Source organism: Penicillium coprophilum (genome assembly GCF_028826855.1).
Source record: "Penicillium coprophilum strain IBT 35676 chromosome Unknown utg000002l_segment0_segment1, whole genome shotgun sequence".
In the NCBI taxonomy this organism is placed as follows: domain Eukaryota; kingdom Fungi; phylum Ascomycota; class Eurotiomycetes; order Eurotiales; family Aspergillaceae; genus Penicillium; species Penicillium coprophilum.
The window spans coordinates 1,769,784-1,784,024 of NW_026622722.1; the positions used below are offsets into that span (position 1 = coordinate 1,769,784).

Here is a 14,241-nt window from a genome sequence, read left to right on the forward strand (position 1 = left end):
TTTCAGACTTTTATAGATATCATTGAGGGGTTTCCGTCTCCTCTGGAGGAAAAAGGTCCAGTGGGCCATTGATCATAGTCCAACATACCTAAGCCTAAGTGGAAATATCCTAGTATTGACGCAAATTTGTCATAGCTTTTATGAAATGACCTTGACCATGCGATGTGGATCACAAACTGCATCGCTGATTGATGATCAATATGCAGTGTACACGGTCACATCGGATGTTGTGGAAAATCTTGGAAGGACTCTGGGATATCGGATGAAGTCGGCCCAGGGCAATAGCCGATAATGCCTAGCTCATATGCACAAAATCCTAGAAGTGTAGCTGAAGCTAGATGTTCCCCGCCACACATGCACATGTTGTAAGAAAGACGATTGCCGACAATATGTCTGTCGCAGTAGAGCTTATGTTTCTTCCTAGAAAATCAATAGGTGTGGCAGTTCGAGGGATTTCCCGGAGCTTCAACCCCCTTCTGCAGTTTTTAATGGGTCAATTGAGCCGGGTAGTAGGAACGAGATTGCATGATTGTATGCTCAGCGCTAATGTTCCATGAAAAGAGGGGGATAGCCTGAATGCTTGTCATGTGCACTCCCGGGCCCTGAATCAGCTGATTCTGATTCGACGGTCTCATACTTCCAAGCTTAGCCAAGAGTTGAGAAGTTGACTTGAAGATTCCCCGGATTTATGTGGAGACATTTACCCGGTCATCTTTTAGCCCTTTCTTCGGCTTCACTCTATTCCCTATGGGGAATATGACACCCCTTTTCTTTTGCCGTGAAGAAAATACGGAGTTTCCTCCGTCATCGCTCTATTTTTTTCTTTATGTTCATCAGGTGGCGTCCCCGAGTCTATTTCCCAGGCTAAAGTGATGAATTTCATGCACGAATTCACACTTTTAGGCATCTAAGCAGTGACCAAACCCATTTAACTATTTCAAATGGCCGCGACAACTATGGCACGGGCTATCGGCCCGTCAAATGACCAAACTACCGAGCGCTGGGGTAGATGCTGAAAATGTCCACCCTGACAATTTGGCTGTCGCGATTGTTCCCCGAATATAAAAGGAGCTTGATCCTTTCGATTCCTTATTCCAGGTTTATATTTTGATCAATTCATATATCGGCGTTGGTTACCTCGTCATGGTTCACTATTCCACTATTGCCCTGGCATTGGCCAGTGTTCTTCCTCAACTGTATGGTTGATCTTTCAACTCCAATAATTTCAGCAGTGATTGATACCCATTCTTTTAGAACCCAAGGAGCTGGCTTGCATAATGCTGCTGTTGCAAAGGGAAAGCTATACTTTGGATCAGCTACTGATAACCCCGAGTTGACTGATGCTCCATACCTCGCCCAATTGAGCAACACAGATGACTTTGGTCAAATTACACCTGGCAATGCGCAGAAGGTTAGACAAATTTCACCGTGCTGTCAATTCCCTCGCTAATCGTCGCTAGTGGGATTCAATCGAACCGTCCCAAAACACCTTCTCCTATACCAAAGGAGATGTCGTTGCCGATCTCGCTGCTAAAAATGGCCAAAAGCTGCGGTGCCATACTCTGGTTTGGCATAGCCAATTGCCTAATTGGGGTAAGCCTTTCTTATCTCGCCTGTCTTTCAATACATGTGATAGTGTTCTAATTGGTGGACAGTCTCAAGTGGCACATGGACCAACGCGACTCTGATTGCTGCCATGAAGAACCATATCACCAATGTGGTCACTCACTACAAAGGCAAATGTTATGCCTGGGATGTTGTCAACGAAGGTAACTCATAAGCCACAGACATGGTAATGACTGATATCATCATCAATTAGCTAACGCCTAATTTACTAGCTCTCAACGAGGATGGAACATATCGTGACAGTGTCTTCTACAAAACCATCGGCGAAGCATACCTCCCCATCGCTTTTGCGGCCGCAGCTGCTGCAGACCCAGATGTCAAACTCTACTACAACGACTACAACATCGAATCCCCCGGTGCCAAGTCAACCGGTGCCCAAAGAATCGTCAAGCTCGTGCAGCAGTATGGGGCCAAGATCGACGGTGTGGGTCTACAGGCACACTTTATTGTCGGAAGCACCCCTAGCCAGAGTGCGCAGACTGGCAACTTGGCTGCGATTACAGCCTTGGGAGTCGAGGTTGCCTACACCGAACTCGACATTCGTATGACTCTGCCATCAACTTCTGCCTTGCTCGCCAAGCAGTCGACTGATTACCAAAATACCGTCGCGGCCTGTATGGCAAATGCCAAGTGTGTTGGCATTACTATTTGGGATTACACGGACAAGTATTCGTGGGTTCCTAGCACATTCACTGGTCAGGGTGATGCACTTCCCTGGGATGCGAACTTGGTCAAGAAGCCCGCTTATGCGGGTATCTTGGCTGGTCTGGGTGTTTCGGCCCCTAGCGCTACCACTACCACTACCTTTGTTACTACCACGACTACCTCCGGTGGTGGTAGTGCTACCGGTGTCCCTCTGTACGGACAGTGTGGTGGCAAGAACTGGACCGGAAGCACAACTTGCGCAAGTGGGACCTGTAAAGTCGCCAATGAATGGTACTCGCAGTGTCTGTAGGTCTTAATAGGACAATGACTCCTGGTTACGAAGGGGAACTAGGCTGGTCTGTGTCCATCCACCTTTGTATCTAGCTCTTTTTTCTCTTTTTTTTCTTTTTTTCACATAAACTCCGGCTCAATTCATTACAAGTTCAAGTTGTCTCGCTCCATTGCAACATGAACAATATTCATTATCGTAGAAAAGACATCATATATGCTCCGCTCTTCCATGCTTAGGTGCTCAGTAATTGAAATAGTAGGGATGGCCGTATGGGATCATTGGCTCTGTTGGCAAAGCTCCTGTCGAGCTCTGCGTGATTGGAGCACCTGCATCCTGGGGCAAATCAGATGTACCATAGAGCTCCATTGGTGACGGTTGAATGCCAGAAACGCCAGGGTATGGATAGTTTGCCAGGCCGATGGGGTGTGTCCGATCAATCGAATGCGTCCCATCAGATAGTGGTTCGTGTTTTGGTCGCAATTCCAATGGGGGTGTTGACGTGTTCGTAGAAGGGCCGACGGAATGGTATTGGATGTTTGGGCCCAAGTGTATTGCTGGGTTGTAAGGATTGGGAAGATTGTAAGATGATGCGCTCGGGAGGTCTCCTGAGGTGACTTGGGTTATGTCGTTGCTGGATATTCCGTCGCTGCACTCGGACTCGATGGTATTATGGGTAGAGGCTGGTTCGGTTGGCGAGCTTTGTCCGCTGGATGTGTCTTCTGCTGTTTGAGGAAGATTGGCGCGAGATATAGACACGTGCTTTCCATCTGATACATGTGAGTATTTAGGGGGTTCGGAAGATACTGGGAGTATGTACCTGAAAGCCCATCGAGAAATCTTTCCTCCTCCTCGCGAACTCGATATGCCTCGTCCAGGATCTGTAAACGCTCGACCGGGAGGATTTGACGACGAATGGGCTGGTCGCATTGTTTTAATCTGGCGGATGTGATTCCGTGGGTCTTGCGCATCTCACAAAGAATGTATACCAAAAGTCGAATGCGTTCTAGTTATTGTCAGCCTGGTAGGGTTCTACTGGGAATAGTTCTTTCCTTACCAACTTTTGGAAGATGATCCGGTTCCCTATGGCTCACTCCACGGGGCCACCACGGTGGCTTAGTTGCGTCCGGATCAAGTTGCTGAGTCTTTCCGTCCACGATTTTCCGTCCATTGTATGGGTAATTCACTTGTTTGCGTGGTTCGACTAATTTGATGTAGGCTTTAGCGATGATTCGACAGTTTGTTTGTTGCAAGTTTTGGAAAATTTTCTCATAGTATAGACGCAAGAAACCCTTATCTTTTACGGAGATTGAGGCCCTTTGCTGTGAAGCCAAGTCCAGATTCCGACCTCTAAAATTCTTCTTGAGTTGTGGGTTGGCTTGAAAAGACCAGGACTCGCTTGGCGGCCAGATTGTCGACCGAAATGGAGATTCTGGTTGAGTTAGCAGTGGCATTCTCTGTTGAGTGCCCAGGCTCATTCCACTGTATGCCACGGATTCCTGCGACGCCCCGCTAGATGGCACTTGGACCTCGGGGGACACTTTCCTGATCAGTTAAACACTTTATGTGGGGTAGAGAGAAACTTTACCTTGAGATGGTGTGTGGGCTTCGCGAGACATCGCCACTGCTCTGAGGAATTCACTGGTGACCCTAGGAGAGAGGATGGTCTGACGGCTCTCTGCAATGGACTCGGAGGCCCTTTGGCAAAGATTCCCATCCCTATCTATGTAAATTATAGCAAAGTGGGCATATTCATGCTCCTCCGGTGATCGCCTGGACATCTTTTCTGGGGGCCTAGAGTTCTGTCGAAATCGATCACATGAAAGGGTTATAAATACCCTATAGCATGGACCTAAAGGCTGACCCCAGATTTCGTAGAGGTTAACAAACTTGTCAAGTTTACCTCCTCACAAGGGGAAACAGAAGAAGTGGGGTCTCTATAAAGAAAATTGGGAAAGAAAAGTGAAGACCATGCTGCGACTTGTGGTCACACACAATATCAATGCTTGCCAGCTTTCGATTGCCGATCAGTGAGTGCGGAAACGATGTGCTTACACATGAATTTATAAACAGTTAGACCTTTTTCTCGGCTCCGGCACACTCACTGCGTATGTATAGTTAGCTAACTATAGCGCGCCTGAAGTGGAGAGACCCAACTTCAGACAAACCCCCTGTGGAGAAGAGGAAAAGACGGATCTACAAAGCGCCAAAACTGATACAGTATCGAAACAGACCTGCGGAGTATTTTAGGGCCTGATCTGAATGTGGAATCATTTTCCAGATTATTGGCCTATCAGAATATCGTGTACAGCCGCAAACGAATTCCCCGAATAACACTCTCTATCTAAACTTGGCATTGCAGAGATTTGGCTTCAATCGTCTATCAACGGTTCGATGTGGGGTGGAGTGGCTAAATGCTTCGAACGCGTCCCCTTGGAATATTCTACGGAGTACACCGTGAGCGTCTTGCTGTAATATATATGCCAGACGCACGATAAGTAATGTATGAGGCCGTGTTGCATGAGAATAATAGTCAGCCCCATGGGCCTAGTGAGATGTGATAATGAATATCAATATAGATTCGGTAAGCCAATAACAGGAAGAATGGATAAAGAATCCACTACTCTTAGTACGTACGTTGTTTTTTTTTTTTTTTTTTTTTTTTTTTTAAAAAAAAGCACCGATATTCTAGACTAGCATTGGACGTGAATGGAAAATGTCATGTAAAATGAGATGATGATCGGCGGGACGTTTGAGGCGGACTGCTCACCGGTTGCCTTGCGCCCAATATTCCCGAAGTTGTATGTACCTTTGCATACGGAGGACTTTCTCCTTACTTATACGGGCTAAAACACAGATTGGGAATGCTGACCAGAGTACCGGGTCACACTGTTTACCATGTTTAGTATAGGACACAGGCTTGGTGTACGCAAACACTCTAGAGATGCCCGAGGTCTTCATATTTGTATGTTGTAGGCTTGGAGAACATCATACATATCTTTATTTAGGCATGATGTTGTAATCTGTGGAATACGAAGCTAATCAGACACCGGAACCGTTCGATTTTTATCGGCCGAGCGGGATTATCTCGGTCTCGTCTGAGAAGCATCAACTTCACGGGACACTTTGGATCGACGTCTGAAAGGGGCAGTGGGATTGGCATATTAAAGAATGCAAATAATGAAGCCATGGTTCAATTTGCCACGCTGTATCTGCCATACGATCCGGTACTAGTATGGAGTAGATATATAGACTGTATCTATGGAGTATAGATGTCTGATATGAACTTGTTCGGTTAAAACTTGGTGGAAGTGTTCTTTGAATTCACGATAGGCTCAGTTATTGGAAATGGTCCCCTAGGTATCTTGTGGGGGAACGTGTATCTGATACCGATGGGAATCCTCATAGGCTTCAGAGAACATACCATATTCTTGTGTTCTCAGTCAATGACATAGATAGGCAATGATCATACCGGAGAACATCCAGCTCAGAACTCCGGGTCAAATGAATTCTTTATAATCCTAGCCTCAGCCACATGGACATCTGATATATGGCTGTCCCACGGTAAATCGACGGGAATGAGATTGAGTTTAGAGTTTGGACTCATCCCTGGATCACCTAGATGACAATCATTGGATTGGATACTCTCAGCTCGAGATCTTGGCAAGCTAATAGGCTGTCAATCCACGCCATTGCCCAACCCCATTATCCTATTTGCATAAATTACGCATATCCGACCTGCATTTCCTGGAAATCGGGACCCTAATCTAGCTTGTGGCGTTCAGATGACGCTTCGCCGTGGTCCACAGTCCCCCTTTAAGCCTGTTGCATATACGTGCAGAATATGCATGCACAACGTATTTCTAGGTATACTTATCCAATCGACCTCGAGCACAGAATTGTCAAAGTTAGGTTTCGTTCACTTTCATGTCTTTGCAATGTTTTCCTTTGATCCCCTACAGTGCATACACGCTGCACGAGATCACATGCCTCTGTGGTAGAGCCCAGAGACACTGATTGGCTATTTAAAAAAGTCCAAAGGATCGTCTATAGTGTCAAAATATATTACTTGATGTGTCGCTTGGGGGTTCCTGACACGTCAGGGTTGGGGATTTTGTCAATCCTAGAATTCGACATACTCTGTGTACACCCATGACCTTCAAATGATAGTCCCTGACACGTCAAGTCTGGCCAGTTTGTCAATGTCTCATAGAACACATCAAGCGCTCCAGCCCCTCTTCTCGTGTACAACGGTGTCCCAGTTCCCTGTGGCTGAAGGGGACCCTGAATGCTGATCGCCAGGCCCAAGCGGCTGCTGGCAAATACACATGTACATACTCTGTAATCCGTACATACATACATACGGAGTAGATGTACAACGAGGCCCTAACCTTAATTAAGAAAGAACTTTTAGTACGCTCGTTCCCTTCGGCGTTCTGGCCGCGGAACTCGGCTACTTCAAGTCCGTGGACAGCGTTCTTCCCGCACCGCCTCGTAGATGTGAGCCGTCGGTCGCGGGATAAGTCCAATGACAGTAGGAATAACAACCAAAGTACCTCATTTCCACATGATGGACAATATGGCGGTAAGAGGCATGATTATGGTTGCCTGCGTGGGGTAGCGAGTGTCATTAGGAATAAGAGGAATATCAGAGGGCAGGAAGCAATTATCAAAGCTGGCATAGGCGGGACCCTGTGGGTCGGTCATGACAGGGTACCCTTGAACAACCACTTTATCTCATGTAATCATGTGCTTTATAAGATTCCCCTCGACTCTTGAGTATCCGGTAGCATGCCTCGACCAAATTAAAAAGGAATGCAGGCAGAAAGGTCAGGCAGTAATATCTTGGACGGAGCATCTCCTATAGTATCCAAACTTATATCAAACGTATTGAGATGATTCAATTCCTATGCGGTCAAATTTGAAGGGATCATAAACCGACTAGTCTTCTGTATGGTGGGAAAGGAACTTGGATGTCGAAATTAACAATGGTTTTCCACCATATATTTCAGGCAAATATATTTTATTGCCTGAGGCATTAAATATCGAACCCCGTGACCCTCCGATGTCACTTTCATTGTGGACGCCAGTTACTCTCTCCGATATACATCAAGTACTCTCTTGATCTGAATCACGAAGTCAAGTTTCATGTCAACTTGAGATCTTGCCATTATCATTCCATCATCATTCGTGCCTGTGTCTCCACCATTCCAAAAGGGCTCCGCTGCATTAGCCCGCCCACGGCTGATCCCTTTGAATCTGGGCACCAAAATTTGTCTTGCCCCGAGTCCCAGTTCGCTGTGAAGGCCGGGTTTCCAATACCATACATCCCTGCCTTTTGACTGAGCCAATCATCACTGTCTTTTTTCTGGTTTCTAGCAGCTTCGGGGTCACGTCAAATCTCACCTTATCCATCCCTGGATTCCCGGTCAACAAGCGCCGTTGGGCCTTCACCGTCTCGTCCGTGCGGCCTGCGTAATTCAGCCACAGTAGCTTCCCTAAATCAAGGGGATCGCTGAGGAGAAGGAGTATTACAGGGCGAAAAATAATACCTGGAACCGCCCCTCAACCGTGATGGTCCCTCATTACACTATGGACCCCAATACTGGTTATCCCGCAGGCTATCCCGTCCCGACACAAAGTTCCCAAAATCAACAGATGCCATTTTACCCTAACGCCGTCCCATCATACCCCCAATCAAAGACACCCTCCGCTCAACATTTTGGTACTATGCCCATGCAGCCTGGTCCTGGTGGAGCTCTGATGCCTTCTGGCTTTCCCCAACAATCCTCCGGTTCGTTTCCCCCTTCCCCTTTTTTTTGTTATCATTGGCCCAGCGCACCTGTCACTTTTACTCTGGCGGGGTAGAATTGTTGCCCAAATTCTTAGGGAAAGGGCAGGGATCCCATGAGGCTCAAGATCGTATTGGATTCTTTCCACTCGTGCTTGTGTCACTTGTCCCTAATACCCTTCGGCTTGGATAAAATTGGCCATGCCGCTACACTGATTCTTAGCGCTGTCTGGCTTTGAACATTTGTCTCTTGTCGCCCGTTGTCTACTATCCAGGTCGCTTAATTTTGTTGGAATACCTTGGGCTAATCATATGCTTCATCATAATAGCAACACCTATGGATAATTTCTCAGCGCCCTACACCCAGGCTCCCATTCCTACCCCCATGGGCCAGTTTGTCCCACCTCAAGGCACATCCGGCGCAAACATGCCATCTCAAGTCGCGCAGACCTTCTCTCAAAACATGGCTTCCATATCGGCGAACAACCTACTCGGCACACAGCCCAAACCCCCTTCGCAAATGAACTCGCCGCAAACTAGTGCCTCACCTGCGGCTCAAAACCAGGCCCAGGCCCAGGTTCAGGCCCAAGCTCAAGCTCAAGCTCAGTTTGCGGCGCGTGAGAAGGCCCGCGTCACGGCCCTCCTCGATATCAACTCGGCCTTGTTGCAAGAGGTGGTGAATCTTCAAGCGGCCGGCAAGGCTGGCCCCGCCTCCAACCCCGATACAAATTCACCGGCGTCGGAGCAACCCGACGCATCCAAAGCCAATCAGAAGCCGAGCCCCGAATATATTGAGTGCATGCGACGCCTACAAGCCAATCTAGCGTACCTTGCCACTATCGCCGATCGAGCGAAGAAAGCGAGTGGCGTCGTTCCCCAAACACCCGCGATCATGACCCCGCCTCCCAACCTTCCCACTGTGAATGAGCTATATGCCAAACTCAATGAGCTATTCTCGCGGTCTGCAAAGGCCTCTACGCCGCAAAGACTGAGTCCTCCATCCATGCAAGGAAATGGTGGACCTAGCCCTGGCGCTATGAATGAGTCAATTATCTGAGGCCACTAATGAGGAAATATGCAGTTCATCGCGTGAGAAAGCATGTCGCAAAATATATCGAACTCCTGATTTGTCCTCCACCGCGAATCATGCGACCATGATTTGGGTCACCAATGCAAGTTTTTTGGGAGGCATCATTCCCTTCAACACTATGCATAGCGGCAGAGGCATGGATCTATACCCATGCGCATCGTCTCTGTCGACTAAAATACCGAATGTACGACCAGTTGAGAATACTCTGAAGCAGCCATGTACACTGTATCTGACTGGAAAAGATTCCAGACTCCCCCCGCTTTGGAAGTACGGGAACATTTGCCGAGGAATGAATCAGGCTACAAAGCTGACCCCCGAATTTGTACATTAAAATGAATGTAACATTCTATGTGCCCTACTACATGCAAATCAGGCAAAGAGGTATTCAGAGTGATTTTCACAGTTGGACGCATGAGGTAGCCATGGGATCACATCGTGCAACCAAGTTGTACGCCATTTGTCTTATCGAGATCACCGCCTGTTTTCTCCGCCTCCTTGAAGCCTGGTCAATCTCCTTAAGTCAAAGCAAATGGCCTCCCGATTTGATATGAAAATTGACGAGACATGATTTAAGGTTGATTGTGGTAAAGACTTTGAACCCCTCTGGACAGATAGAAAGATGATAGACATGTATTAGTCTTGGTAAATGCTTTGTTCTTTTGCCGGCAGTAATTCTGAGATGTGGAAGTGGCGCTTCACGTCACCCGTAAATTATCACGTGTCAGATCAAGCCCTCCGCCAATCACACGGCATTAATACTTCGCCGCCTTTAACGTGTTGGAGGGTGAACGTTTTGCCTCGATATCAAGGCGCGTACGTATTTCCCCCAATTGTTTAGTGGATGTATTGTTCTTTGTTGGTTGTATGCAGAAGGAGCTTGCTAATCCCCGTCATCTCGCCTCTATCATCTTATCGATCTTCAAACCGAATCTGCACTCCTTTGTCTCCAGCAGCTGATCGGTCATCTGCGTCACATTCCTTAGCTCCGCATCGTCCGCATCTTCATCTGTTCCAATCGTCTTATACTCCATTCTCCACTACCCCGCTAGCCTCGAGAGGCTCCCGGACGATCTCGTCCCTCGCCAACCACCTTCAAATCCGGCTCCACCAACCTCGAACCTCAAACCTCTTCGCTATGGATGTCAAGGGCGACTTGGGTGCGAAACGAAAGCGCAGTACGGCGGCCAATACATCCGAGCATCCCAACAAGCAACTCAGACCTGAACCCCCGGTCTTGACCCCCGACGATGCAACGCCTGCCAACGGAACTGTCTATGAGATTGAGGAGGATATAGATGAAGCTCCCTCGCCAGCTGTCATCCCAACCACAACGGACTCGCCTGAATGGCAAGCTACCATCGAGAGGGTCGTGAAATGCGCCGTCTCCATTCACTTCTGTCAAACCTGTTCGTTCGATACAGAGCTCTCCATGTCCAGTCAAGCAACCGGTTTCGTGGTGGATGCAGAGCGCGGCTACATATTGACCAATCGTCACGTTGTCGGTGCTGGTCCCTTCTGGGGATACTGTATATTCGACAATCATGAGGAAGTAAGTCGATCCTGCGCCATGTTATGGTCAAGGCCCTTGCCTGGTTACTAACAGAACTGTCAAATCATAGTGCGATGTCAAGCCTGTATACCGAGACCCCGTTCATGATTTCGGTATCTTAAAATTCGACCCCACGAAAATCCGATATATGGCAGTCACTGAGCTTAAGCTCCAGCCAGATGGAGCGCGAGTTGGGACAGAAATTCGTGTTGTGGGTAACGATGCTGGAGAGAAGCTGAGCATTCTGTCTGGTGTGATCAGTCGACTGGACCGAAATGCGCCTGAATATGGAGAGGGCTATTGTGATTTCAACACAAACTACATCCAGGCCGCAGCTGCGGCCAGTGGCGGTAGTTCGGGAAGTCCTGTGGTCAATCTTGCTGGCCATGCAGTTGCTTTGCAGGCTGGTGGTCGAGCTGACGGTGCTGCGACAGACTACTTTTTGCCGTTGGACCGCCCGCTTCGTGCACTGGAGTGTATCCGACAAGGTCAGCCTGTCACTCGTGGTACAATTCAAACACAGTGGGTCTTGAGGCCTTTCGACGAGTGTCGGCGTCTTGGTCTGACCCCGGAGTGGGAGGCTGCTATTCGTGCCGCAGCACCGACTGAAACGAACATGCTTGCGGCCGAGATCATTCTTCCGGAGGGGCCCGCAGATGGTAAATTATTGGAGGGAGACGTGCTTATCAAGGTGAATGGAGAACTCCTTACACAATTTGTTCGTCTCGACGATATTTTAGACTCGAGTGTCGGCGAGTCTGTCAAGTTGCTTGTTCAGAGAGGCGGTCAAGACGTTGAGGTGGAGTGTCAAGTGGGTAATCTGCATGATATCACTCCCGATCGTTTCGTGACAGTTGCTGGCGCAAGCTTCCATGATTTGTCATACCAGCAGTCACGTCTCTATGCTATTGCCACTCGTGGAGTCTATGTCTGTGAGTCTGCAGGCTCCTTCAAGCTGGAGAATACCGTGGCAGGGTGGATCATCGATTCAATCGACAAGCGACCGGTCCGTAACCTCAATGAGTTCGTAGAGGTTATGAAGAATATTCCCGATCGCACTCGCGTGGTAATATCCTACCGTCATATTCGTGACCTCCACACAAAAGGAACTAGCATCATCTACGTTGACCGTCACTGGCACCCCAAGATGCGGATGGCGGTCCGTAACGACGAGTCTGGTCTTTGGGATTTCTCTGATCTCGCCGATCCTATCCCTGCTGAAGCTCCTGTCCCAAGAGAGGCCAATTTTATCCAGTTAGACGGTATCAGCCAACCTGCTGCTGCTGAGATTGTCCGTAGCTTTGTGCGTGTATCATGCATAATGCCGTTGAAGCTGGATGGATATCCACAGGCAAAAAAGACTGGGTTTGGCCTGGTCATCGATGCTGAGAAAGGCCTAGTGGTAGTATCACGAGCTATTGTCCCTTACGACCTTTGTGATATCAACATCACTGTGGCCGACTCAATCATCGTCAGTGCTAAGGTTGTCTTCCTGCACCCACTTCAGAACTACAGCATCATTCAATATGACCCCAGCCTCGTCAAGGCTCCGGTCAAGAGCGCCCAGCTTAGCACTGACTACATCAAACAAGGACAAGATACTATCTTTGTTGGCTTCAACCAAAATTACCGCATTGTCGTGGCCAAGACGACTGTCACTGATATTACCACTGTGTCGATTCCCGCCAACGCAGCTGCCCCCCGTTATCGTGCGATCAACCTAGACGCTGTGACCGTTGATACTGGGCTCAGCGCACAGTGCTCAAACGGTGTGCTCGTCGGCGAAGACGGTGTGGTGCAGGCCTTGTGGCTCAACTACCTCGGTGAGCGCTCTGCAAGCTCTCACAAGGATGTCGAATACCACCTCGGCCTTGCCACTCCATACCTACTTCCCGTTACTTCTAAAATCCAGCAAGGAGAGGTCCCATCATTGCGAATCCTAAACATGGAAAGCTATGTTGTACAGATGAGCCAAGCTCGCATCATGGGTGTCTCGCAGGAGTGGATCAACAAGGTCACCGAGGCCAACCCATCGCGACACCAACTGTTCATGGTGCGCAAGGTTGACAGCCCTCCGGCAGGCGTCGTCCCCGACCCTAGCACTAGCTTCCAAGAGGCCGACATCATCCTCACGCTGGATGATCAACTCATCACCCGCGTCTCAGAGCTGGACGTTATGTATGAAAAGGATTTCCTTGAAGCGTTGGTCATTCGAAATGGCGAGGAAGTGCGCATTCGCGTCCCCACCGTACCAACTCGGGATATTGAGACAGATCGTGCCCTTGCCTTCTGCGGTGCTGTCCTACAGAAGCCCCACCATGCTGTTCGCCAGCAGATCTCGAAGGTTCACAGCGAGATCTACGTGAGCGCGAGAGTGAGTTTCGAACCCTCCGCTACATCCATTTAATGGTCACTAACACAATTATTCAGAGCCGTGGTTCCCCTGCTTACCACTACGGTCTTGCACCCACCAATTTCCTCACTGCTGTCAACAGCGTCTTGACCCCGGACCTGGATAGCTTTATTCGGGAAGTCCGCAAAATTCCCGATAACGAGTACTTCCGCATCCGGGCTGTGACGTTCGACAACGTTCCCTGGGTTGTTACTATGAAGAAGAATGATCATTACGTGAGTCCTTTCGCCTCGCACCTTTACACCAAAAGAAAACTTGGACCACATCCTAACACTCACTAGTTCCCCATGTCCGAATATGTCAAGGACCCCACCACTGCATCTGGCTGGCGCACCATCTCCTACGAGACTCAAATTGGTGTGGCACCCGACGCCGCCAATCTCAACCCCGATGCTATGGATGAGGCCGCCGAGGGAGGAGCTAGTGATATCGAGCCGGATATGCAGTAAGCGCCGGCTTAATGTCGATCTTCACTGTGTAAGGGCTTGAGAATCTTGTATTATATTTTTCTCGGCGCTGCCAGGGGCGTGGGTTTGGACTGGGGTTTGTATTTGCCTTCTTCTCTTTTCTATGTTTGTCATTTCCACCTCATGTGGCCGAGTATTGGCTGAGTATAAAATCATAAACAATGCACATGAGCCACATATGCTTTTGCTTCCTTTGGGGTTAGTATGGAATTTTACAAGACCATGTCAATTCGATCGTCTTATAGGGTGAATTGTCATATGGTCATGCTTCGCTAGGGCCCATTTTCCTATTCTAGTGATTGGTCTCATGTACGGCCCCCGGCTCTGCTTTGAGTCTGATTGACCCAGATACAGGTCTGTTTCCTCCAAAC

The 14,241-nt window shown here is 48.6% G+C and overlaps 4 protein-coding genes across 4 annotated transcripts; 3 read left to right on the forward strand and 1 right to left on the reverse strand.

The window, feature by feature from the left end:
- Window positions 1-1,143: 1,143 nt before the first annotated feature.
- Window positions 1,144-2,581, forward strand: N7500_002717 (putative endo-1,4-beta-xylanase; the record flags this gene model as incomplete). The annotated part of the gene is made up of 5 exons (XM_056673863.1): window positions 1,144-1,196; window positions 1,255-1,411; window positions 1,461-1,593; window positions 1,656-1,769; window positions 1,839-2,581. The coding sequence occupies 5 exons, from the start codon at window positions 1,144-1,146 to the stop codon at window positions 2,579-2,581; spliced, it is 1,200 nt and encodes a 399-aa protein (XP_056534388.1).
- Window positions 2,582-2,803: 222 nt separating this feature from the next.
- On the reverse strand, window positions 2,804-4,341 carry N7500_002718 (DUF2841 domain-containing protein; the record flags this gene model as incomplete). The annotated part of the gene is made up of 4 exons (XM_056673864.1): window positions 2,804-3,330; window positions 3,381-3,566; window positions 3,618-4,100; window positions 4,149-4,341. The coding sequence occupies 4 exons, from the start codon at window positions 4,339-4,341 to the stop codon at window positions 2,804-2,806; spliced, it is 1,389 nt and encodes a 462-aa protein (XP_056534389.1).
- Window positions 4,342-8,152: 3,811 nt separating this feature from the next.
- Window positions 8,153-9,408, forward strand: N7500_002719 (uncharacterized protein; the record flags this gene model as incomplete). Its single annotated transcript, XM_056673865.1, has 2 exons — window positions 8,153-8,354; window positions 8,681-9,408. The coding sequence occupies 2 exons, from the start codon at window positions 8,153-8,155 to the stop codon at window positions 9,406-9,408; spliced, it is 930 nt and encodes a 309-aa protein (XP_056534390.1).
- An 874-nt stretch (window positions 9,409-10,282) lies between these two features.
- On the forward strand, window positions 10,283-13,852 carry N7500_002720 (putative nuclear serine protease HtrA2/Nma111; the record flags this gene model as incomplete). Its single annotated transcript, XM_056673866.1, has 4 exons — window positions 10,283-10,990; window positions 11,061-13,364; window positions 13,421-13,618; window positions 13,685-13,852. The coding sequence occupies 4 exons, from the start codon at window positions 10,283-10,285 to the stop codon at window positions 13,850-13,852; spliced, it is 3,378 nt and encodes a 1,125-aa protein (XP_056534391.1).
- Window positions 13,853-14,241: the final 389 nt, after the last annotated feature.